The sequence below is a fragment of the Terrapene carolina genome, unplaced genomic scaffold (assembly GCF_002925995.2).
Source record: "Terrapene carolina triunguis isolate 2854851 unplaced genomic scaffold, T_m_triunguis-2.0 Scaffold42, whole genome shotgun sequence".
NCBI lineage: Eukaryota > Metazoa > Chordata > Testudines > Emydidae > Terrapene > Terrapene triunguis.
This window is the reverse complement of record NW_020664393.1, coordinates 31,205,512-31,232,783: the sequence shown is the minus strand read 5'-3', so window position 1 is coordinate 31,232,783 and position 27,272 is coordinate 31,205,512. Positions and strand designations below refer to the sequence as shown.

General features: G+C 37.0%; 1 protein-coding gene across 3 annotated transcripts in view; it reads left to right on the top strand.

Annotated features, from left to right (window-relative positions):
* RIMS1 (regulating synaptic membrane exocytosis 1) overlaps positions 1-27,272 on the top strand; it is a 484,827-nt gene that overhangs the window by 144,553 nt on the left and 313,002 nt on the right. For 2 of the 3 annotated variants that reach the window (XM_026654643.1, XM_026654646.1), the window contains 2 exons: positions 8,741-8,954; positions 11,471-11,482. In XM_026654643.1, the coding sequence (XP_026510428.1) occupies positions 8,741-8,954; positions 11,471-11,482 (226 nt within the window). The remainder of the gene's footprint in view (positions 1-8,740; positions 8,955-11,470; positions 11,483-27,272) is intronic. The other variant, XM_026654647.1, reaches the window with a different exon arrangement.

Sequence of the window (27,272 nt, the reverse complement as noted above, 5' to 3'; positions counted from 1 at the left end):
AGAGACTTTAGACTAAACATAGCACTTAAACCAATTATTTAACCTGACTGTCCAGACTTGTAACCCATGTTAATTATAGCTTATAGTTTTATTATCCTCTGCATAGAGTAGCTAAAATAATGTATTTTAAAATTACCCTTAAAATTTAAATCAGATCTTTTTTTACATGTTGCTAGTTCTTTATTTCCTATTTTATAGTCTTAAATTGCTATCATGGATGCTCTGTACTTGTTTCTTTAGTTTCCTTATTGTTAGTAGAATTTCAGATTTTGCTTAGATTTTTCTACTAAAGAGTCTTAAAATGCTTATGTATAGTGAGAAAGAAAAGTCCAGGGCCTCATTACCATCCTTTCTGTAAGACAATGCAAACTCCAAGCACAAAATTGGCAAGCAAATAGCCTGTGCTAGGTTTGCAACTAAAGCCATTTTCTGAGGAATTTCTACAAGTTAAGAAAGCACAAATGCTTCAACCAGGCTGTAGTCCTCCACCAGGGTTTGCAATCTGAAATCAATGGACTTTTTCTCGTTAAGTCACTTAGGGTGGGATCCACAAAGGGACTTAGCTGTTTCACCACTGAGTGTCATAATGTCTAACTTTTAGGTGCATAGAAAATCACAGGAACAACATTGTGATCCACAAAGCCGATTTAGGTGCCTAGTCTCCGTGTATAATGAATGGGGAGAGATAGGCGCCTAAGAATGTGATCCACAAAAGCCAGCATGCTAGGCAGGGAGCTGCCTAAGCTAGTCAATGGAAGATGCTGATGAGAGGAATGGGTCCTAAACCCCTCCCCCGTCTCAGAGATAGCCACCTACATCGGCTTAGTGATTCATGTACGGGACTTGCCGCATGGAGTCAGTTGGCATAGGTACCTAAGCTGCTTCTGGAGGGAATGAGGTAGATGGCTGCCTAGCTCCACACAAAATAGCTGGAGGAGAAGGAGGAGGTGTAGGTCGTGGTGCCCAACATAGCCTAGTGACTCCCTGGTGTGGGAGCATGTCGGGGACATGCTGTGGGGGGTATAAAGAAGCATGACAGGAGCAAGCGGTGCTTGAGTAATTCTTGGCTGTTACAAGCCAGCGTAATTTAGAGCAACTCTGATGATTCTTTAACATGTGCTGGCAATTGAACCGTCGCAACAAGGGCTGGTCACAAAAAGGTCATGTAAAGCCATTTTTACCCTCCCAACTCTGGTGCATTGAGCACAGCTCTGAAACAGTTGTGGATGATCGAGCACTTATTCTTTTCTTCTTCTTTCCCCTCTCCCTCTCCTCACTAGTTTTCTTTCTCTTTCTCTCTCTTTATTTTATTCCCTTTCCTTTCCTAATCTCTATAGCTTGCTTCCATTTTTATAGAGTTGATGGGAGCTTTTTTCTTAACTTCTATGGGCACAGCATCAGGCCCTTAATAGCTACAGTATGTTACAAAAATATTGGTTCTAATTTTAAAGGCCTTATTTAGGACATATTCCATTGAACTCAGGAGTTTAGCTTCATTAAGACCTGCAGGCTTGGGCCCAATGACCATGGCTTCTCTTACTGAAGTATGTAATTGAAAACCAACGTGAAGTGGAGTTTTCATAAGAGTTAGTTCATCTTTGATATATAAAAGCGACTTTTAGCTAAAAAAGAAAGCCTATAAAAGTTCCTGCCAGCTTGGTCAGAGGGAAGCTTCCTGGTAGAGCAGCTGCCTGTGGTCACGCTGGGAGGAATAGTGGGAAGCTAGCAAATTTAGTTTCCTTTATTTTAGATATCACACATCACTGACTCATAATCAACCAATTGTCCCTCTTGAGTCACAAGGTTTCTGAAGCACCTTTATCTTTCAGTAGGTAGCCTCTTTCATGACAGATAAAAATTGAGAGCACTGGTGGGCTATAGCTGCACTAAAAAAAAATAAAATGTATGAAAATGGAATCTTCCAATTACTTACATCACTGCCAGGTTTCATGCAGCTCCATGTGTGACATTTTATGCAAATTATTTAATTAGATAATTTGTACATTTAAAAAACCCTTCATTTAGTAAAGTTTTAGCTTGAAGATTGCGTGGATTCACTGATGGTGAAAGACATTAGATAACCGTGGTGAGAATGAAGTCTTTTGTTTATCTACAAAGACACAGTTTCCTGCACAGGCTGCCCTGCCACCATGCCTCCACTCTGCCGTGGTGAGGAGGGGGACTTTCTCTAGGGGAAGAAGGGGTAGCTCAGTCGTTGTGACCTAGATAGTTCTTGGCCACTCTTCTGATTCTACCAATTTCTGCCAAAACACGATGTGAATTTGTGATAAGGGAGCTGTAACGTAGTCATAGCTCAAACATATCTCATAGAGGAGCCACCCAACATCATTAAAGGCGAACAACTTTTATTTCTTACTGGTCTGATCTGGACTCATAGTGGTGGGAGGGGGGTCTCAGTGTTGTCAACTCTCCCAATTTTATCATAAGTCTTATGATATTTGGTGTTATACTTAAAGCCCCAGTTCCTGGAGTCATGTGAATATGGGAGAATGTGAACTTTCACTTAAAAAAAAAAAAAACCTAAAATTTTTGAATCCTCATGTTTGTAGAGAGAAGCTTGAAAATGTGGCCTAACTGAACCCTAAGCACTCAAGAGAAACCAGGATGCAAAACAAACAAACAAAAACCAAACCAATTATTTGACCTAAAATTCATGTAATTTTATAAAAATCTCACAATTTTAGGTTTCTGACTCAGGATTTTTGAACACTTGCAGTTAGGAGTACAGATGACTTTTCATTAGCAGTGTCCTGAGGCTCCCAAACCCTCAGTTAGTGGTAATGTTAAACCTTAAAAATAATGCACTTTCAATAAAGATGTTTATTAATCCAAGTTCTGACCTCTGACTGAACTTAAACAGGCTCAGGGTTTCCTCACAGGCTGCTTTGTCTACTGCAAGCTTATTTTACAATCAAATGTCACACCCTGATCTTAAAGAGACAGTTCCCATTAGAATAATAGAATATCAGGGTTGGAAGGGACCTCAGGAGGTCATCTAGTCCAGGACCAATCCCCAACTAAATCATCTCGGCCAGGGCTTTGTCAAGCCTGACCTTAGAAACCTCTAAGGAAGGAGACTCCACCACCTCCCTAAGTAACCCATTCCAGTACTTCACCACCCTCCTAGTAAAAAAGTTTTTCCTAATATCCAACCTAAACCTCCTCCACTGCAACTTGAGACCATTACTCCTTGTTCTGTCATCTGCTACCACTGAGAACAGTCTAGATCCATCCTCTTTGGAACCCCCTTTCAGGTAGTTGAAAGCAGCTATCAAATCCCCCTTCATTCTTCTATTCTGCATACTAAATAATCCCTCAGCCTCTCCTCATAAATCATGTGCTCCAGCCCCCTAATCATTAAACCAAATACAGGTGATTAAAATATAATACAAATATTAATAATAAATATAACATATAATATACATACAATATGAAACATCCTTTGAATTTCTAAATATTATAGAAGACAATTTCTTAATTCAAAAAGTGTTGCATCCAAACACAGTGGAATACTATATTAGACCTAATCTTTATACTGTGGAACTGATCACTGAACTAAAAATTTATGGTAACTTTAAGTACAAGAGATTGTGACTTGATTACATTTATAATGGACAAATAGACTAAAGTCCAGACCAGTGGTGTATATATTTGATGCAATAAAAGGGCCAGTTTCACAAAGCTGAAAACAATTATGAGCCAAATCAGTTGGGAAGAAGAAGGTTTAGAGGTAAAGGGAAGGCAGCTATAAAAAAATAAAATAAAATAAAGTGGAAGGTGATAGTAATATATATATAAATACAAAGCTAGGAATGGTAGAAAACTGATAAGGGAAGCAAAGTGTTTGGGTCACATGTAGTCTCTATTCTTAGCATGTGTTAGCTAAGCCCAATCTAAACTTGACTACTTTTCCTACTAAAGACAAACCCTGTGTGGACCAACCCATAGAGTGGGATGTGATACATACAGCTCTTTGTGAGATAGCAGTGGAATTCTGGGTATCAAGATTGCTGGATTCTACTCCTGGCTTTGAAAGCAGAGTATGATCAAATAATTAAAGAAAATACACCAGAGCACATAATTTGGCATGTTCATTCTGAAGTAGGTCATAGAATTTACCTTCTTGGGCTGATTGCTAAGGCTGATGTAGAATTAAAAATGCTGATAAAGATAGACAAAAAAAATCTAACTGATTTTATGAAAAAATTGTGTATGTGTAGGGGGCAAGATACTGCATCTTATTCAGAGCACTATTTTTTTCACACCATATGTGCTACAGCTGCTGAGCTGTACTTTGCACTTCTTACAGCAATGCCACTTATGAGAAGACACCTTTTTTTCTAATAAGATGTGCCCACAGCAGAACATAATTTTAGTATAGAAAATTAGATGTTTAAGGTTGTGAGAGTCAGTAATTTCAGTTGAACATAAGAGAAGACAATGTGAAAATGCAATCTTCAGTGCCATCTGCTGGACATGTGAAGTGACTAGCTACATATTTCAAAGCTTTTCAATATATCTAGACATAAATTGATGCAAATTCATGGCATTCTTAGAAAACGTACGCAGAAAAAGCATGGAACATGTCTTTAAGCAAAATGGACCTTTTTGTCACGTTCTGTCTTTTTTTTTTCCAATGAGAAACAATGGGTCTTCTTGAAAAGAAACAAAATAAAACAATACATTTGGTGGTTTTCATATCATATGTGCAATGTAGGAGAGATAATGTCGCTGTAGAAACTCTTCACCTTTTGAATTTCCTCACTTTTATGTACTTAATTTCTCAGGTTTAGTGCTACTTTAACACAATATTTTTTGCCTTTATTTTCCCCACAAGAAGGGGCTGCTGTAATCCTTGTCCATCCCAGTTGAGGGACTTTACGCCTTGTGAACCCATTTACAAGTCAGAAAAGAGCAGGACCGGTGTGAAATCTTGGCCTTATTAAAGTCTGTAGGAGTTTTGTCCCTGACTTGAATGAGGCAGATCGAGAAGCCACACCTTTGTTTGAGCAGAAGGAGCTAAATTCCAAATGTGAATTTTATAAAGTGTGCTCCTGTAGTTCCTATAAAATGAAAAAAGAACAGGAGTACTTGTGGCACCTTAGAGACTAATAAATTTATTAGAGCATAAGCTTTCGTGGGCTACAACCCACGAAAAGTGCTCTTCTAACAACATGAATTTCTCATAGGATCTATCCTTGGAATGAGCCAATAAAGTAATCCAAAACAAGAACTGCAGTTGATGCACCATGTGTGCCCACTGTTCTGAACCCACTTAAGTGAGCACTGTGTTGATATGAAACAAAAACAAATATGAAACTTTTCTACTACACAGGCAAAACACATTACTTTAAACCTTAACTTAAAAAAAAAATCTAACCCTTTTTCCTCACCCAGATTTAGATTGATTTTTTTTCAGTGAGTCTGTATTTTGTACTCTCAGTAATTTTTATATTTTTTCTATCCGTATGAAGCTTCTGAAATTTTTTATGTAAGGAATTGTGTATTTTTTCATGCTAATCTGACTTGGTAACTGATGAACAAATAAATACCCTTTGGGATGAAACCAAGCATAGGGGGAAGTTTCAAAGCAAAAGGAAAAGTGAGACCATTAGGAGTGAAAATGAAGAGATATAATGAATCCAAACTCTGTCTATCATGGTCACTGCCATATGATAACAAATAAAAAAAACACACCCCCCCCCAAATCAAAAAATAATTCAATTTAGGACAAACTAATCAGTCAAGCTGGTAGAAATTTTTTGACCAAAATATTTTTCCTTTGGAAAATATTGTTTTGTCAAAATCTATGGAAAATGTCAATTTCAACAAACTGTTTTGGTTTTCCAACAACAGAATTTGAAATGAAAGTTTTTGTTTCATATCAACATTTGAAAACTAAACATTTTTTTTTTTTTGCTACACATACTTAATAGAAAAGGAGCAGGGCAAAGATCTTGAGACAAAAACAGATGTACTGTATTCTCTGCAATCAGTTCTTTCCTGCTTTACTATATAACCCAAGTTTGGCAATACCAGGCCAGTGTGTAGTGGAGGAAAAAATTAATTAGTTTCCATGCTACCATTCCATCCTAGAACAAAATGTACAACAAGATATCCATCAGGAATTTTGTTGCAGCAAAACTAGTCTAGTCACAAATTAAATAACATTAAGCAAAATTCCTGATGGATACATTCTGTGTAATAATTGATTTACTTATGGTACTCTTAAAATTATTTGGATATTTAAATTGGTTATTTTACATATTCCTTAACATTTTTAATAGTTCCCATTAGAAAGCTATATGTGAGCAGATGGCATTAGTTGTCTAATAAAAGTAGTTATATACCAGGGGTGAAATCCAATAATGTAGCCAGTAGTAGTATTGTTTTTCAGTATTTTGCCTAATTCTCTTGACCCATTTTTCTCTTATCTAATCCGACATTGCAAATGTTGCTTAAGTGGTTTAGCAAAAATAAGACTTTGGTGCTACAGCCAGCTTTTTCATTAACACAAAACACTTAGGATAGTGTATAATGCTTATAGAGAGGGAGAAGAGAAAATTAGGATAACTTTGCCTTTTTTCTTCTGTTTCTTTATTAGAATGGTGTCCTAACAAGGTGACTATTATTAGTGTAATTGCTGATTGATTTATTCCTGAATCCCATGTTTCACTTACCCTCATATGGGAAAAACGAGGACAGAGAACATCATTCTTTGCTTACTATTAGAATTGGTCAAGTACTGGAACAAAAAATGTTCCAGTATTCCCTGAGTACTAAGGCTTCCATTCAATTCATTCTTCTTCAGCCCTTTTACTATTTGAAACCAGTGAAGCTTCAAACTAGACTGCGTGGTTTGGTCACATACATTGATGTTAATTATTTAACTATTATTAATTTATTTAATTATGAACAACCATTTCTAACACCAAATATATGTATTTTATCATGAATTCCGGCGGCCAATCTATTAGTTAATTGGATTATGAATTGCAAAGCTTGAATAGCATCTAAAAAAGAAAAATATCCAACTAGTTTAAAGAACCTTTGGGGGAAGTTTGAATTGATTGTTACTAGTTAAGACTGAGTTCTATTTGTATCTCAAAAAAGGGCACTCAAATATAGAGCTCCCACAAGAGGAAAACATATATATAACTAAAATCTGTTAAAGGGCATGATTCTCAAAGCTAGTATAAAGTAGCCAGCTCAAAGCAGGAGGAAATGATGAAGAGAATAATCAAGGCTTTCATTGACAGACACATGTACTTACACAATGTATTAATTTCAAGATGTCCTGTTTCTATTAATAAGATATTTAGTTTTTCATGTTTTATAATATATAAGGAGATATATATTTAAAACAGTATAAATGTGAAAATGTTGCATGTGGTCTCTACATAAGGATGGTGAGGTGTATATCTTTTATAAATGTCTCTCTGTATTGTACTCTCACACATATGGGATCTATAACTTCCATGCTAGTTGTAATAGACAGAAAGCCAGAGGTCAGACTGAGGAAAAAATAAGTAGTGGTGATGTCTTGGTTCCCACTATGAAACATTTTCCTACTTGTGGCAGCAAAATGTGCCACTACTCACAGTAGATGGTGTAGGTGTTCGTTCTTGTACGGTTTGATCAGCTAACAATGTTGAAGTTCAAATTGTCATAATTAAGCTTCAGTCACCATCTCATTCAGATCAATAGAAGTCCTTACTTTTCTCAAAGCTACTTATTATTTAAGGAGATTTGCAGACTCAAAAAGACACCACTGTGTTTATTTTCATATGGTTCACATTTTGAAGGTTACCTTCACCACCATTTTTTAAAATGAAGAATTTAGATTCTAGAACAAAATTGGAAACAACCAAGGAAAAACTGCTTGTTTACGGAACCACTGCTAACTGGCCTAATCCAGCAACGAAAGCTGGAATATATGGTACACTCTATAACATCCATGTAATTTCATGTGGATTTATGCAAAGCATGAACTCTCATGTCAGAATTCTAGGTACACTGTGAAGGAAGAGCCCTGCAATTACACTGAAAGAGACCACTGTAGTAAGGGCCAGAGTGTAATCTTTAGTAAGTCCATATACCTCTGGTATCAATACTGCAGGCATTTTTTATTTTATTTGACACTGGTCTGGCTGTTTATGTTAAAATATGTGCATTTCACTTGGGGAATTTTTTCTTGGTTTTAGAGATGATGGCAGAATGTTTGTTGAAATCTTTAAGTTATGGTCTTTAATTGTTCCATAGCAGTCTAACCTTTTAAACTGAGCTTGCAACAAGCATCCTGATTATAACCTATGGACACTAGTGCAATGTAAATAAATAAATAATAATAGATGAAACTTTGCTCAAGCAAATATTGATATTTTTAGCTTTGATTTCATACTTGTTAGATACTTTTACATCTGACTAGGGTTTTTTGGTAATCTGTAACTGTGTATTTGAAATTGGTATTAGTCATGTAAAATGATTCGCCTGACATCTTTTAAATAATTATCTTTTGACCATTTTCTCCTGTTAGTTTACGCCTATGATTTTTTATGTGAATTTTAAAGCTGGTGGGGCAGTCTTTCAAGTTCAACTTGTATTTGATATTGTGTATTTTATTTGTTGTAAAAGTGCCTAGAATGTTAGATGCTATTGTAAATCAAAACACAAATAGTTTGTCTTGTTATTGTTATAAACTGTTTTCTCTTCTGTGCAGGAGGCTGCATCAACAATTTGAAAGTTATAAAGAGCAAGTAAGAAAAATAGGTGAAGAATCCCGCCGCTACCAGGGAGAGCACAAGGATGATGCACCAACATGCGGAATCTGTCTTAAAACAAAGTTTGCTGATGGCTGTGGCCATTTATGCTCTTACTGCCGGACCAAGTTTTGTGCCCGATGTGGAGGTCGTGTTTCTCTACGATCAAACAATGTAAGTTTTCTACTGTATAGTTTTTATTGCAAATATTGATACGCTCAAACCTACAAATTGTTCCTCACTTATCTTACTTTAGCATCTCTTCCATCTATCATTTCATCTTGATCCTTTCTAAGGTGGAGTTTCTGTGGTGGTAGGTAACAAGTCAAAACAATGTATTCCAAAAGTATGGAGATTTAATACACTAAGTGTATTAGTTTTAGTTTAGTTTTAATTTAGTTTAGTTTTAAATTGTAGTGGTCTTGTAAGTTACCATGGACTAGATTCCCTCTCATGGAGTTAATTCCTGATCCTTCTGTCAGGCAGGTGGGGTTTGTGCCCTCTTATCCACCTGTATAGAATGAGCTGGAGAGCTTGGCCCCAAACCTTTAGGTTTCCCAGGGATCTATATGGAAGCCTTCTAGCCGGCAATTCCCTTTTCTCTGGCATCATAGATCCATTGGTGGCTAACTATCTCACTCATTCATGAGAGTTGAGATATATATGTAGAAGACCACTGCCACATGCTGATTTTAGGGGGATATCCTGGCCCCATAATATGCTCTAAAATGTTTAAATAGTCTTTCATCTTATCAACGGATATGTTAACTATTGTGAGACCTAGTCCAGCTTCCCAGATGCTGTATCAAGGCACTAGAATCTTTGACAGTGTCCTAAATATATTTGGAGCTCCCTTTTTTCTATATGAACTCAATTCAAAAATTTACAAGAAACAAAATACATAATACAGCTAATCCCTTCTACAACTGAACAATTGTTGTGCACTTTTCCTCTTCTCTGAACTAGAATTTATTTTATTAAGAATCTTTTGAAATTCAGGTTTTAAAAAATTAAAAATGCAGAAACAGCCTATTTCAGAGTTATATCTTGAATATGTTATACTCTTAGTATACCCGTTTAACTCCCAATAACCCTACTTGGAGTTAAATGCACTTTTTGAAAGAAGAATGCAGCTGCATACATGACCTGCTGAATATGTTCAGAGTTTTAAAACTATGTGTGTGCACCACATCCTATCACCTGCAGGTGGTATCATTAGAACAAGTTATATAGGAAAAACTAGTTTACTTTGGTATTTTAGGTAATATTAGGCAGTGCAAGATGTACAACACAGCTTATTCAGAAGAACTTGAACATGTTTTAATTATTCCTTATCTAATATTTCTGGTCACACGTCAACATTGGTCCAAAATTTGTTCCTGATATAACATTGACTTCAGTAGTGTTGCACCACGCATAAATTTGGTTTACTGTATTTAAAATAAAGCCAAAGGGGGTGACTTAAAACCAAAGACATTCAGAATTAAGGTTTAAACTACTTCCTGAATTTTTCTTGTTGTGCTTAGTCGTTGCAGTAATTATCATTCTTTCTCCAGACCTTTAGAACAGTGGTGCTTTCTATTAGTTTTGCAAAATTCTGTACTATTGTCATACAAGGCAAGGACAGGAGAGTAAAAAATTATTGGTTTTTATCAATATCAACATTGTTATCAGGGTAAATGTGAGTTAGAATATTTTTGTACCTGGTCTGGGAAATGTTCATGATGGTTTTGCAAGGCTGTTACCAATTAAGTATAGTAAATTGCAGTACCTAGGCACAATAAAGAAAGTCAGCCCACAACAGAGACTTCAAGCATTCAATATAAAATAACCTATTTTTGATTGATAGGACCCATCCGTGCTGGAAAAGCAACAGACTCATCAATCTGGTTACATAGTTGCCCTCTTACCCAGTTATGAAACAGTTACAATTTGTTTTGTGCACATGACCTAGTGTTGTTATTACTGGGGCAGATGACTGGACTAAAGCCTTGGAAATGGCTAGAGCTTTAGGCCAGTTATGGAACATGGCTAAGGCCTGGCCACGTTATAGATTTTAACCATGTTGTAACTGGGTCAAGAGACATCAGTGTTATATCTTATCTGATAGTTGTTTTTGTAGTATAGCTCTAAAACCAATTAACTTCCAATTTTTGACTCACTTAAAACTTTAAAATGGTCAAATTGTCCTATTTAAAATAAATAAATAAAATAAAAAGAGCCCCCAGATGTCATAACTGGGTTAAGACCTTGTCCAGTATGTTGACTTGACACGTTTCTAGGAGAGAAAGTGTTAAGTTATGGACTCTTGAAAACAAGCAGCCTGTGATGAAAACACAAATACATAACTACAGGGCCCTATTAGGTGCCCTTAAAACATTTAGAAAGTGTTTCTCATGGCAAAACTGACATATTAATTGTTAATATTTCCATTCTTCTTTGACTTCTCCATTCTTTGCTACAATCTTTCATGCTTCTATGGGTCTATGTTAGAATATATATATTTTTGGGCATGTAGTACTATAAATATTTTTATTTACAAATGTTATATATTTTTTTTAATTCTTACGTTTTTAATGCTTTATAGAGACACTTACTAGAATTGCCTTTCTTTGAAATCTGCCTAAAATCTTTTTCTCTTCCTGTTTCTTTTTTGTCTTTACTCTGCTTCCTTGGATGCTTTCCCAAAGGAGGACAAAGTGGTTAGAATCCATGCTTTCTTTTATCATTTATTATTATAATGTTGTTAGTAAAGTAAATGTGAAGTATATTAATGTTAATTATTGAACTGAAATTTTAAAATCATCTTTTGCAAAAAACAAAAAACAAACAAACCCCAAAACAAAACAACAACAAAAAACCCAAGACCATTCCTGGTTTGTGTGCAGTTGCCAAAATTAGGATAATCAACCAAATTCATTAAAACCTGTGGGCAGTGATCAATCTCTATAGTTCTAAAGAGTTCAAGAAAAGAGCAGGAGATGATAAAATGTAATAAAGAGCTTATTTCAGTAGATATGAGTACAATTGCAACCTGACTTCTGATTTTTCTGATACAAGGTCCTTCCATCTGCCTTCAGGAAATCTAGTTTAATTTTTTAAATATATTTTTAATTTGATATATATCATTTGCTGTGTCTTAACTCTTGCTGCAGCAAAAATTCAGTTGACTTCTAATTCATGGGAAGTCAGCCTTTTGATTTTACATCTGAAGTATTTTCACCATGCTGATTCTGGCAAAAGATACTGCCTAAAAATGGGCAAAAGTATAGTGGATGGCGCTTCATGAATCCCATGTAAATAAGGCAAATCATACATTTTGGAAAGTTGAAAAGTTGTGGAGCGGTCTGATTCATTATTGAAATGTGCAACAAGGCCTATGCATTTTCTGAGATAGGACCACTGTGCAGCATTTCTGGGTCAAATAAGTATGTTTATGTGGAGCAAGCAGAACTCTGTGTTCAGTAAGTGGCTGCTCATCCAGCTATGCATTCTCTGCACTGGAGGAAATAGTGGATGGATGTGGGTGAAAGAGCAGGTGTGTTTTTCTTAGCTTCCATTCCCAGCCAGACAGATGTAGTACAGAGCCAGGATCCCAGCCCAGAGGCGTCGCTCCAGACTTTTACCTTAGCATATCAGGCAATGGGAATTAGCAAGCTTTCTTCAGTCATCTGAACAGCAAAAGGTACTGGAGGCCTGACAGCCAAGCATAGCGTTACCCATCCCTGACTTGCAGGCAGCAATGCTATAACTGTGTCATGGAATGGCAATATTTCATCCTGCAGAGGTCAGAGCACAGGCCTAATTTGAGACTAAGGCTGCACCCCCACGGGAGAAGCATACCTTCCATGGGAACTGCACTCTGTATTATTAGGATTGCTGTTGGCATATTTACGCTTTCATATATATTTTTATATATATAATATGGAGCATCATAGTATGGGAGTGAATCGAATGTGTCCTTGATATTGCTTAACATTTATGCATGCAGTACACATTATTATATCTCTAGATTTTGATTTGCACAGGCATTTTTGGCAAGCTGCCATCAAATCCTGGAAACTGGTCCCTCCGACCAGCCTCAGGTTCCTCCCCACTCCAAAGAGATACTCTCCTGTGTACTTTACGTGGGCTTTCATAATGACTGTGAATTATGACATTATAACTTTATTGCATAGTTGGACACTTCACTGTATAGCATATTTGGCACTCTGGACAAAGTGGTGAATTGAGCTGTGGGGCTTTCTGATCTTTCCAGTTCTAATAATCTAACTTATTTGGGGTGGGGGGGAAAGCTCCTCATGCAGTACTGATCTGTTTCTAAATCAATACAGCATTGATTAAGCCGACTTGGTGTATTAACAGGGGATAGCTATTACTGCAAAAGCACTCAATGATGTGAGGAATGTGGAGACAGCAAATACATTACACCTCTACCCCGATATAACGCTGTCCTCGGGAGCCAAAAAATCTTACCGCCTTATAGGTGAAACCGCGTTATATCGAACTTGCTTTGATCCGCCGGAGTGAACAGCCCCGCCCCCCCCCCCCCCCGGGGGACCGCTTTACTGCGTTATATCCGAATTCGTGTTATATCAGGTCACGTTATATCGGGGTAGAGGGTAGTATTTTTTTTTTTTTGTTAATAATGCTTGCTTCTTTTAAAATTTTATATTTTAGGATGAATTTAAAAGTAAAAACTGAGTAAAAATAACTGGATGTCCTTTTACAAGGAACGCAATTGGCTGCATTTATTTAAAGCAATGTCAAAAAAAGTTAGATTTTCCAATGTTCAGTAGCTCAGAGTTCTTGTCTAATTCACATATTAGGTCCAGTCTTGCAGACTTTATTCAATCTGAATAGGAGTTTAACCTGAGTAAGGACTTACTTATGACTTCAGGACTGGGCATGTTGTTTCCACTCAGCTTTTTTACACCACCATTTAATTACATTATTTCTAATTCAGGATGATCAGGTTAAATTTTTTAAAGAATGAAGTGGTCCAGGTAAAAGAGGGTTTCTCCTGCCCCGCATGTACTTGTATAACTGTCCTCATAGGGGGATGGGTCAGCATCCCCACAATGACCTGCTCTGAGGCTGCTGCAAAATCTCTTCATGTCGCTCTACCACTTAAAGAGGTACCCACCTTCCTCAAGCAAGCCAGACAACAGGCCTCCCACTTAATGTGCAGTGTGGTCAGTTGCATTACTTTTAATCCAGAATGATCAGGTTAAATTTTTTAAACAATGCAATGTAGATCACTTGTTGATTAAGGAAAAACATAGGCATCAATCTTTTCATTTGGCAAATTTTTTTTTAGTGACTAAGACTTGGTTTTGAAATTATAGGACAGAACTTCCTATCGACTAGGGCTGTCAAGTGATAAAAAAAAATCACGATTAATCACACGACTAAAAAAATTAATCGCGATTAATTGTGCAGTTAAACAATAATAGAATACCATTTATTTAAATATTTGAGGATGTTTTCTACATTTTCAAATATATTGATTTCAATTACAACACAGAATACAAAGTGTACAGTGCTAACTTTCTATTTATTTTTTATTACAAGTATCTGCACTGTAAAAGAAATAGTATTTTTCAATTAATCTAATACAAGTACTGTAGTACAAACTCTATCATGAAAGTTGAACTTACAAATGTAGAATTATGTACAAAAAAACCTGCTTTCAAAAATAAAACAATGTAAAACTTTAGAGCCTGCAAGTCCACTCAGTCCTACTTCTTGTTAAGCCAGTCGCTCAGACAAACAAGTTTGTTTACATTTGCAGGAGATAATACTACCCGGTTCTTGTTTACAATGTCACTTGACAGTGAGAACAGGCGTTCGCATAGCACTGTTGTAGCTGGAATCGCGAGATATCTACATGCCAGATGCACTAAAGATTCATATGTCTCTTCATGTTTCAACCATCATTCCAGAAGACATGCATCCATGCTGATGATGGGTTCTGCTCGATAACGATCCAAAGCAGAGTGGACCAATGCATGTTCATTTTCATCATCTGAGTCAGATGCCATCAACAGAAGCTTGATTTTCTTTTTTGGTGGTTTGGATTCTGCATCTGAGTGTTGTTCTTTTAAGACTTCTAAAAGCATGCTCCACACATCATCCATCTCAGATTTTGGACGGCACTTCAGATTCTTAAACCTTGGGTTGAATGCTGTAGCTATTTTTAGAAATCTCACATTGGTACCTTCTTTGCATTTTGTTAAATCCACTGTGAAAGTGTTCTTAAAACAAACATGTGCTGGGTCATCATCTGAGACTGCTATAACATGAAATATATGGCAGAAAGTGGGTAAAACAGAACCAGAGACATACAGTTCTTCCCCAAGGAGTTCAGTCACAAATCTAATTAACAAATTTTTTTAACAAGCGTCATCAGCATGGAAGCATGTCCTCTGGAATGGTGACCGAAGCATCAAGGGACATACGAATGTTTAGCATATCTGGCATGTAAATACCTTGCAACGCCAGCTACAAAAGTGCCATGCAAATGCCTGTCCTCACTTTCAGATGACATTGTAAATAAGAAGCAGGCAGCAGTATCTCCTGTAAATGTAAACAAACTTATTTGTCTTAGCGATTGGCTAAACAAGAAGTAGGAGTGACTGGACTTGTAGGCTTAAGTTTTACATTGTTTTGTTTTTGAGTGCAGTTATGTAACAAAAAAAATTGACATTTGTAAGTTACACTTTCATGATGAAAAGATTGCACTACAGTACTTGTATGAGGTGAACTGAAAAATACCATTTCTTTTCATCATTTTTACAATGCAAATATTTGTAATAAAAACAACAATATAAAGTGAGCACTGTACACTTTGTATTCTGTGTTGTAATAGAAATCAATATATTTGAAAATGTAGAAAAACATCCAAAAATATATAATAAATTTCAATCGGTATTCTATTGTTTAACGGTGCAATTAATCATGATTAATTGTTTTGAGTTAATCGCGTGAATTAACTGCGATTAATCGACAGCCCTACTATTGGCATACATTTTTTTCCTCCATATTTACAGCAGTATGTTGTATCTGAAAATGTTAAACCCCCTTGTAATGGGATTTAGGAGTTCCCAGCCTGCTATATTGCCATCAATATTTTATGATTTCCAGTGCACTTGGTAGGATGAATAAGGAGCTGCTGGGGTGTAGAGATGGTTAATAAGGCATAAACTTTATCTTTATCTTTATAATGTGTGACAGAGTTCCTCCTCTATCTTGGTGGGTCCTGTGCTTATTGGCGGATTTTCTTGCCTCAGAGATTCACCATGTGGGTTGGGGAACAGCCCAGAGACCTTCCCCTCTGGAAGAACCCACAGTCCAGGTCAATTGGGAGGTTTGGGGGGAACCCAGGCCCGCCCGCTACTCCAGGTTCCAGCCCAGGGCCCTGTGGACTGCAGCTGTCTATAGTGCCTCCTGTAACAGCTGCATGACAGCTACAACTCCCTGGGCTACTTCCCCATGGCCTCCTCCAAACACCTTCCTTAGTCTCACCACAGGACCTTCCTCCTGGTGTCTGATAACGCTTGTGCTCCTCAGTCCTCCAGCAGCACACCTTCTCACTCTCCGCTCCTTGCGCCTCTTGCTCCCAGCTCCTCACACTCTCACCACAAACTGAAGTGAGCTCCTTTTTAAAACCCAGGTGCCCTGATTAGCCTGCCTTAATTGATTCTAGCAGCTTCTTCTTAATTGGCTCCAGGTATCCTAATTACTCTGCCTGACTTAACTGGTTCTAGCAGGTTCCTGATTACTCTAGTACAGCTCCTGCTCTGGTCACGCAGGGAACAGAAAACTACTCATCCAGTGACCAGTATATTTGCCCTCTACCAGACTCCTGTACCCCACTGGTCTGGGTCTGTCACAAATGATATATTAAACAATGTAAGGTCTAATATATATCTTTTTAATATATATCTAGAAATTCATTTTTAATAAGTGTTCCTGCATACTTTATTATGGGATAGAGCAGATTGCAGCTATAAATGTGAAAAACTTTCTTCATATGTTTACAGATAGACTACATTTAATGGATGCAGATGAAAGGGACAGCCCAAGCTTAAAATAAGACATGTGCAATACAGTAATAATAGTAATAATATTTGGGTTTAGCACATAGAAACTAGTGATTGTATGGTCTATGAACAAAGTGCCAATGTTTTACTTTTTTCCATATTACCATACTATTTAAGAACAGTGTTTATTCATTTTAGCAATACATTCAACATATGGGTGACTTTTAGCAATACATTCACCATATGGGTGACTTATATCTAAAAGAGGAAATTTGAGCAGTGTTGCATATATCTTACAAGAAATAATGATACTTATAATAGATGGCTTTTACATGTGAAAAGAACCTACAGAAGAGGTGGTGTGAGGAGTTTTGGTAAGAGAGGGATGGGGCATGTTGATCTTATGAGAAAAAATTGATATCCTGTTCTTTAACTATTTTCTTTCCCATTGATCAGTTTCTTTTCATGCAGTTAGTTCCATAGTTATCCTTTCTTGTTTCTCACCTCAAGAAACCAATTTATCATACTTACTTACCCTGCATAACCCTTATGCAAATACACACTAATTATTTCAATATATACTTAAGGGGATATTAAGTACATTTATTAATAGATTTTCGTTTATATGCTTTTCCTCTGCATTGTTTGTTATATCCTCTTAGAAGTTTGAATATAAAATTTGTTCTCCTGTTCCTTTTGATATTTTTCATTGGCATACTTTGCATATTGTATTTGAAGTTTTCCTCTGTTTCTTCTGGAGCACGAGTCCTTTATGTCTCAGTTTCATTTACTTCCTGATATTACCTAACCACCTGCTTGAGAGAAGGAGGAGCAACCCTGCTGAGCATGCTCAGTTCACTTCTTCCCCAAGCTATAACCTGTGATGTCAATAGCCTGAGTAGGGCGCTCTTTACTTGACAGATGATTTCATCCTCCACGCAGCTGTGCTGGCCACTGCTGGATGTAAGGAATCTGTGTCACATAAATGGCTGGAGCTCCTTGGAGCAAAGAGGAACTGAAAGCATATTGTGACTCTTTGATGGTGTAAATCCTTTCCCAAAATATCCTTTGTGATATTTTTTGCAAAATCAAACTATTATATTTCTCCTTTATAACCACATGATTATAAATGTCTTAGCTAGCTCTTGTTCCTTCTCTACTTAAGGAAACAGATGCATTTTAATGTTCAAAAGTAATCTTCCATGAGAGGATAGATTTTCTTGGAATCAGGTTCTAACTTGCTCATCATTTACTCTTAATAAATCTGACCACTTGATACTTATAACTACTGAAATTTTCTGAAAGGAGAAAAAATTCTTTTAACCCTCCCCTCATATACTCTCCCCCCAAAATAAAACAAAACAAAAAGTGATAATCAATTTTGACTATTCAGATAACTTTTCACAATCAACCCACAGAGTTAAAATAAAATCTCAAAAATACTTCCTAATAACAAAAAAACTATAAACTTGCAATCTGCTCATGGTTATTATGATTGCAGAAAAAGAGACTAAATTAATCAGATAAATGATTCATTAAAAGTAATTTGCTCAGTTGTAATGATAATACTGATATTTTCTCTAATTTTTTTACCCTCTCTCTGTATCTAATCTTATTATACCATGCTCATCTCGATGGTATCTGGGTACCCATCATTGTGCTACTGAAGGTAGTAAAACATGTCAGTATAGGGCTCAAAGTAGCAGAAAACTAGAAGATTTGTTGCACGCTTTCCTGTACCTCTGAGAAGTGCAGAAGAACCTTTAAATGGTGAGGACTCCATGGCTCTTGAAATGATGTCTAATACAATTCTTAAACACACACAGCTCTCTCTGAATATGTTTATATATCTATATATTACTTCTTTTCTGTGTTAGAGACTCAGAGATGCTGTAAGTAATTTTCTGCTATTTTCAGTTTTCTCAGAAAATTACTTATGAATGGGCCAGAACCACAAAGTTTGGCTGTGAATGTGAATCAAAAACTTCTCCAAAGTTTTGGGGGGGATTCAGGTTTGGGATTTTAGTTCCAGATCATGTCTACTCCTTATATGGCAATATGATGTTTACCAAGTATTTTCCCAAGACAAATCTAATTCCTTTTCTCCTTCAGTGTTATGAACCACACCACAGAGGACTGTGTGTATCTCCTGCCCCCTGGGAGAAATTTGCATGTGGTTAGATGGTCCAATGTTCATCTTTCAGTTCACTTGATGAAAAGTCCATGTTTCAAGCTGGCTATTTAAATGACTTCACAGTAAGCTTACCCAAGGGAATGTGAATGTTAATGCTGATTTTTCAGTCAGAACAAAACTAAAATGGTTGTTAGCAATTTCAAGGAATTATGGGAGAGCTTGCATTCCAAGAGAGTGATTTTAGCATCATGGTCAAGCCTTTTCATGAGCCAGATGCTTCTAGTGTGAGTTGAGATGGATAGCCCTGAACTAAGTGATGTATTGTAGTCCAGTAACAGGTAATATTAACTTCTCTTCACAAGCCAAAATCTTGGCTCATCAAAGCCAATGATACACCCACCTAGACTTCAATAAGACTATAATTTTACAACAAAATTAAACTTGAAAAAGGGATTGGAGCAAACAAAGCAAGATCCTAGTTGCTGCCCATTTTTCACATTGTCCAGAAATTTCAGTTCTGGTACAAAGGGCAGGATTGGAGAGAGATTTTATCCATTTGTGTGTGTAGGAAATTGTGGGCAGGGCAGGAACTGACTAAAGATTAGAATTTAAAGTAGGTAATTATTGTAGAGCATAGTGTTTATCTGAGCATAATGACGTATGACTGGAGAAACATAATGTCAACTGTTTTTCCTGAAGTGCTAAAGGTTGGCTTTTCTGGACTATGATTGATTGAAATTATTTTCATTATATTACAGTGTAAGTGATTTATAATCAGAAAAGAAAACATACTCATTACAAGATTTTCTGTAGTTGTGGGCCAGGTGTTTGAGAGACTCATCATAATTTTAATGCTTTTTAAAATTTATGTTTGCACAATGTCTTGCTGATTTAAGCCTAACTAACTTGAATGCATATGCTATGCTATTCAACTGCTTAAAAATGTTCGTGCCACAAGACTTTAATGTAGCCAGAACAAAACTTCAGGATTGGCAAGAATTGTTTTCACTTCCCTTTCACAAAAGTCGTAATTTTTGTAAAAAAATTGTCACATACTTCATTAAAAGGCTAATTTGTATGTTGCTGACTAATACAGCTGCAACACCAAAACTTTTTCCTCAAAAGGAGGTAAAATTACATAACAAATTGCAAAGTGATAGATAAATTATCTCTCTGTAGCATTCAGCACAACTTGTTTCCTAAAAGATTTAGTTTTCATATGCATCAGAGAAGAAGCACTGCTTTTCACTCAGCATTGACTAAAACTGCTGCTTTCAGCAGATAAAAGAAGTACTGTAAGAAGTTGAAGAAAAAAAATCTATCTTAGTAAGACTTAAAGACTGACTTTCTGAGGATGTATTTCAGTGTTGAGTTACCCATAGACTCATAGACTTTAAGGTCAGAAGGGACCATGATGATCATCTAATCTGACTTGCACACTGCAGGCCACATAACCTCATCCACCCACTCCTGTAATAGAACCCTAATCTATGGCTAAGTTACTGAAGTCCTCAAATCATGGTTTAAAGATTTCAAGTTATAGAGAATTCACCATTTACACTAGTTTAAACCTGCAAATGACCTGTGACCCATGCTACACAGGAAGGTGAAAACCCCCCAGGGTCTTTGCCAATATGAACTGAGGGAAAATTCCTTCCTGAACCCAAATATGGTTATCAGTTAGATCCTGAGCATGTGGGCAAGACCCACCAGCCAGACACCTGGGAAAGAATGATCTGTAGTAACTCAGAGCCCTCCCCATCTAGTGTCCCATCTCCAGCAGTTGGGGATTTTTTGCTACTGGCAGACGCTGATGGGCCACATGCCATTGTAGGCAGTCCTGTTATACCATCCCTTCCATAAATTTATCAAGCTCAGTCTTGAAGCGAGTTAGGTTTATTGCCCTCACGGCTCCCCTTGGAAGGCTGTTCCAGAACTTCACTCCTCTGATAGTTAGAAACCTTTGTCTAATTTCGAGCATAAACTTGTTGATGGCCAGTTTATATCCATTTGTTCTTGTGTCCACATTGGCGCTCAGCTTAAATAACTCCTCTCCCTCCCTGGTATTTATCCCTCTGATGTATTTATAGAGAGCAACTTCTTTATGAATTTGTGTAGAGCCAAGTTATTTATTTTTAAACTATATCTTCATCTTTTCAACTGTTTTTGTTTTATGCTTTTTTTGATTGATGTAATTATGTTTGATAGTGAATCATCTGCAACCTTCAATACACAGAGAAGCAGCCACCTAATGGCCTTGGATCTTGGTGGACCTATGTTCTTCAGTTAATCAGATCAGGGCTTCTTCATTTAGTACTTACTCTGATTATGGAGGGTTCATTAGGTCATTTTTAACGTATGAATTTAATTCAGCAAATATGCACACACAAACCCTGGTGTGTCCTCTGGGTTTATTATCCCTGCTAGCCAAATGCTCCAAAAAAAGATTGCCTACTTTTTCCATGTGATTCTGCAGTGGATGACCAAGGTAACATATTCTAGATCCATTCCTTTTTCTCAATTCTTTTTAAAAAGTTACTGAAGTTTTCACAGCTATCTTGGCTGTTAAGCAAATGCCTGTCAATTAATCGGCCATTATGTATAAACCCTGTGTAGATGACACTGGAAAGTTTCATACTCAATGGAGCCTGTGTAAATAAAATGTAATATAATTAGTCCCCTAGGTCATTACTACAGGCTATATGCTATAGCACTGTGTGATCCTGGATTGTAGGTACAGTTGCTCCAAATGATCGGCTCAAAGAAAGGGAAATGTTGCAGTGAAACAAAATGTAATTTAGTTAAGAATTTTTCAGCAGTGGTCCTAGTGTATTTCTTGAGTGGAATAATTCCAGTAATCTTCCCTGCCCCTGCAATAAAATCCTAGACTAAGAAAAATTAAATATTATACAGTTAAGCACTCAAAAGTCAAGAAATGCCAAAGTTAAGGTTGTACATACAAGCTTCACTATGCCCATTGTGCTATACATTATTATAGTCATTAATTTATCCTATATGGAACCCCTTTTTATGAACATTACCAACTGTGCAGCTTTTAGCATTCAAGATGCACAGCACATAAACCTGGTCTCCGGTGACCTATATCATTACTGCAGTCATAAATAACATTTCACTGCACAGTGAGGCTTTCTTTAGCTGCACACTTTATGAGTTTAGCAAGACAACTATTCAAATTGCACTGCACCTGCACAATGTGATTTCCAATGGATCATAACTCTGTCAAATCAATGCCATACTTTTACAGGAACACTTCTTCTCAATGAAGGATATTAGCAAGCCTGATTTTTACATCCAATAGTTTTGGCACTACGTCCATTGAAAATAAGAAATATTTTTAACAGTGGGGAAAGTTTAATCTTTTCACTTTCCTTGTAATAAAAAATAGCTTAAAGGTTTATATTCAAACATTAAAAAAAAATCACTTTTGGTGAGAAGCTGGGAAAATGTCAACCTAAGGTAAAAGCTTCAGAAAATTACAACCAACTGAAAATGGAGTTCAGTGGAAATGCTTGTGTAGCCTTAACTACAGTGGAAGCAGTTTCACCTGCTATGATTTTTATCTGCTATTATTATATTATATTCTGTGGGAATGGAGCCTTCAACTTGTCATTCATAGAGCTAATTAGTAGCTACATCTTCAGGAAGCTGACATTCCCTTTCAGTTTTTCTCACTTTTCTTTTTTTTTTTTTTGCTTATAAGGCAACTTTCATCAAAAAAGACAGAGAGCTTTAGTGCCTTTCTAGCCTTCCACTACATGCTGATCAGCTTGTGTGGACTGGTATGATATGTGTCCTTTTGTAGCATTAAAGCCTTTCTAAAAAAGCGCTTTTTAGTTTCTTTTAGCAGCTACAGTACATATTTAGAAATTTCTGGAAGTTTTTAATCAAGCTTTAACATTCCCTCCCTTTTAAAACACTATCCCCGAAGAACTTTATATCCCCTGAGACAACTGTATCATGAAATGAGATTCTATGATTTTCTTGATCTCTCTTCCAATTTCTTCCACATCAGCAAATGTTTTCCTTTCATCCCCGTGTTACTTTAGCAACTAAAAAATATCATTGACAAAATCAGCACCCCTGCATTTATTAGTCAATGGCAAACTCAAAGCATAGTGTGATGGGGTAGTCTGCCCCTTAAGGCTAGTACTCCCTACTGGTCAGTCCTCCTGTCATGTGACCTGGCCTTTAGGAATTTGGGGTGGTCTTACACACAAGGCCTAAGGAGATATGGGGAGAGAGGCAAAGAGTCCCAGGAAGAAGCAGCAGTTAAAAGAAATTCTGTTAGTGTATCTTTAAGGGCCTGGAACCTGGAGCCTTGAAGAGAAGGTGTGGTAGGGCTTCCCTCTCACCCAGCCAATAAGGAATGAGCTGGGAGAAGGGCAGAATTGCCTATATATACTTCAGGGAGCAAGAAGGCTCTTGCAGAGGCCCTGAATTACCTGGGAGAAGTCAGCAGTAGGGGAAGGCCAGCCTGCTGAACTCTCATAGCCTGAGGGAGGAAGGACTGATTGGTAAAAGGGCACAGCTGGGTGAGAAGCTATCTAAAGTCCTGAAGCTGACCTGAACCACAGCCCCACCTCCACGGAGAAGAGCAGTGGGAAATTCCTGCCTTAAGAAGGGAAACAGTAAGGATAGTTTGGAAGATAGCCCGGTATATACGAGAGAAGCTGAAGGAGAGCTTTGCGTGATGTTCTGCCTTTGGGGTTGAATAAAGTAGACCCCTGAGGGGGTACTGTTCACTATACAAGCCTCATTGGACTTATTAAACTCCCTGTTTGTGGAAACTGAGGCTGAAATGCAATGGTAGTGCTGCACAGAGCCACTAGGGGCACTCCAGGGGTGAGGGACTCTATTACAATACCCCCTAAACAACCTATGAATAAAGAACAGGAAATTTGTAAATGGGAATAGGGTAAAATAATAGGTTCTGAATATGAATTTGTAGGAAAAAGGGAAAAGAAAAACTTCTAAAAGAATGTTTAATTGGAGAGGTAAACATCGTAAGTAAACATACACACCATAGCTTATGTAAAAAAAAAAAGCTAAAAAACCTTAGCAGTGAAATATGAAGAAATCATCAAAGGGGTCTATTTTCTTTTGATGTGTTCACATACCTTAAATGTAATGTTTCAAATGTATGCTATAAATATTAAATGAACTGAATGTAGAAGGATCTGAATTGACTAAAATTTAGCAGCTGGCCATTTTCTATATTCTTAGGTGAACAAAGCCTGACTGAGTGTTGTGACTTGGGCCCTGGAGTGATAAATACAAATAATGCAAGTATTGGCCCATCATTAATTGGTTAGAATGAAGAACTATGACCCTAAAATTATAAGTAAGTGTGTTCTATTTCTTCCCCTTCCCACAAACCACCAGAGAAAATGGAAAAAGTATGCTCTTACAAGATTAATAAACATGGAAATACCAATACCAAGTTTAAGCAAAATAGTAACACCATTAAGAATTTGCATCAGAGAGAATTCCAAACATTCATAATCAACTGAAAATAAGATTTATATAAAATCATGACTCCATAGTTAGGAAGTTCACAATTTGCTAAATAATCCATAAGAGTCTGTCTGTATTTCCTACACATAGCATTTCCTTTGTGGCTGTGTTATTCAGCCTAAATTCTCTTTTGGTTAATTATATCCCATTACTAATACTTGTTGATTGTTAATTATTATTTATTATAATAACTAGGAGCAACTGTAATAGTATTAGAGCACCCTACATTGATCTTTCTTCGTGTGATTGCTCCTTCAAGTAAACTTGAAGATAGTTTTATCTACTGTAAGTGTGATATATACAGTTAGAAAGCTAGCTGTCTGTCATAGACGTCTGACAAAGTGAAATGGAGCAGAAGGTTTAAACAACCAAGAAATTATTACTAGCACTTCAGTGAATACTGAGGCCTAAATTCTCCTTTTTCTTGGTTGGGTGCTAAAGAGGAAATAGATAACATGGAAACCTGATAGGTGGTGGTGGCCTCAAAGGGATGAAGCTAGCTGGCTTGGAAATGTGGCCAGGGCTCTGCCCCACTCCCATTCATACCTGCTGACACCCACGGGAGCCACTGTTTCTTTCCAGACTAGTTAAAAGGAGCTCTCCTAAGTGCACTACACCCCTGTTCTCTCAGAATATTTTGCCTGTCTGGGTATGTGCTGCAGGTGAAGAATGGCTAAGGAAACTTGCTAGTAGCTCCTACAATTCTGCCTTCAGTCTGCCTTCTTTCCAAGAACTTCTCTGGCAACAAAAGCCAAAATTTAGTCCTGAAGCAGGGCAACAAAAGGATATAGCAGGCTGCAATTTCTGCTGAGTGTTCACCTCTTGATTATAAAGACCAAGTACACTCACTACTTTTCAGCCACTGGCTTCTTCCAGGAGTCAAGACCCATTTCTTCTTCTCATAGACCTTCCCCTCGATTAGTCCTGGAAATCAACTAGTCCTTAAATTGTAAAACTACTCATGATTAGCCAGACAGTCTCCAAAAGGTTTTTGTCTCTTTTTCAGTGGAAGGGAGGACCTGGCAACTTGAAAAAAAGTGTTGGTTATAGAACACATTTTAACTAGGTAATAAATCTTGTACTTACAGTGGGATTTAATTAATTTTAAAATGTTAAAATGTCTGATCGGACTTGAGAACTTACTACTTTTACTGTGGAAAATTAGCTTACTCATTACAAAAACAATATATAATCTTTTCACAGTGTAATTAAATTCTCATTTATTTTAAACATCTGCCACAACTACAACATAACTAACCTATTACATAAACTTTAAGACTTTAAAAGAAAACATTACAATGTCTAACAGGAAGAACATCCCCTTCACATAGGACAACATATCAATACCTCAATGACTGTTTAGATCTGATCCTAAAACGTTGCCCATTTTGTCAAGCTACCATGTCCATTATAGCCTAAAGATAATTAGATGCTATAATATGTCTGTGATAAATGATCTTCTTGACTTGTGCATTTTACTTTAAGCCTTTAGATCTATCATAATGATGCTAATTCAATTATCATGCAAAATTTAATAAGGAATACTTTTTATTTAATTGCATGAATCAGGCTTATTTCTCCTTGTGAATAAAAGTCAGTTTATTTTTCCCTTGGAAGCAATGTAGTGTTAGAATGCATTATTTTTTTTCTGTTTTAACTCTATTCTACATTTTATGGGTTTTCATCCCAAAGGATCTAAAAATGGTATACAGATTGTGGATCCAAGTCCGAATTCCTTGTGCACCCAAAATTTCCATGATTGCAGTAAATACTCTGGGACATAGGATCCCTTTTAAAAATCAGTTGATACAATGATACTGTAACATGTCTTGTGGATAAGGGAGAAGCGGTGGATGTGGTATACCTAGACTTTAGTAAGGCATTTGATACAGTCTCGCATGATATTCTTATAGATAAACTAGGCAAATACAATTTAGATGGGGCTACTATAAGGTGGGTGCATAACTGGCTGGATAACTGTACTCAGAGAGTTGTTATTAATGGTTCCCAATCCTGCTGGAAAGGCATAACAAGTGGAGTTCCGCAGGGGTCTGTTTTGGGACTGGCTCTGTTCAATATCTTCATTAACGACTTAGATATTGGCATAGAAAGTACGCTTATTACGTTTGCAGATGATACCAAACTGGGAGGGATTGCAACTGCTTTGGAGGACAGGGTCATAATTCAAAATGATCTGGACAAATTGGAGAAATGGTCTCAGGTAAACAGGATGAAGTTTAACAAAGACAAATGCAAAGTGCTCCACTTAGGAAGGAAAAATCAGTTTCACACATACAGAATGGGAGGAGACTGTCTAGGAAGCAGTACAGCAGAAAGGGATCTAGGGGTTATAGTGGACTACAAGCTAAATATGAGTCAACAGTGTGATGCTGTTGCAAAAAAAGCAAACATGATTCTGGGATGTATTAACAGGTGTGTTGTGAGCAAGACACGAGAAGTCATTCTTCTGCTCTACTCTGCGCTGGTTAGGCCTCAACTGGAGTATTGTGTCCAGTTCTGGGCACCACATTTCAAGAAAGATGTGGAGAAATTGGAGAGGGTCCAGAGAAGAGCAACAAGAATGATTAAAGGTCTTGAGAACATGACCTATGAAGGAAGGCTGAAAGAATTGGGTTTGTTTAGTTTGGAAAAGAGACGACTGAGAGGGGACATGATAGCAGTTTTCAGGTATCTAAAAGGGTGTCATAAGGAGGAGGGAGAAAACTTGTTTACCTTAGCCTCTAAGGATAGAACAAGAAGCAATGGGCTTAAACTGCA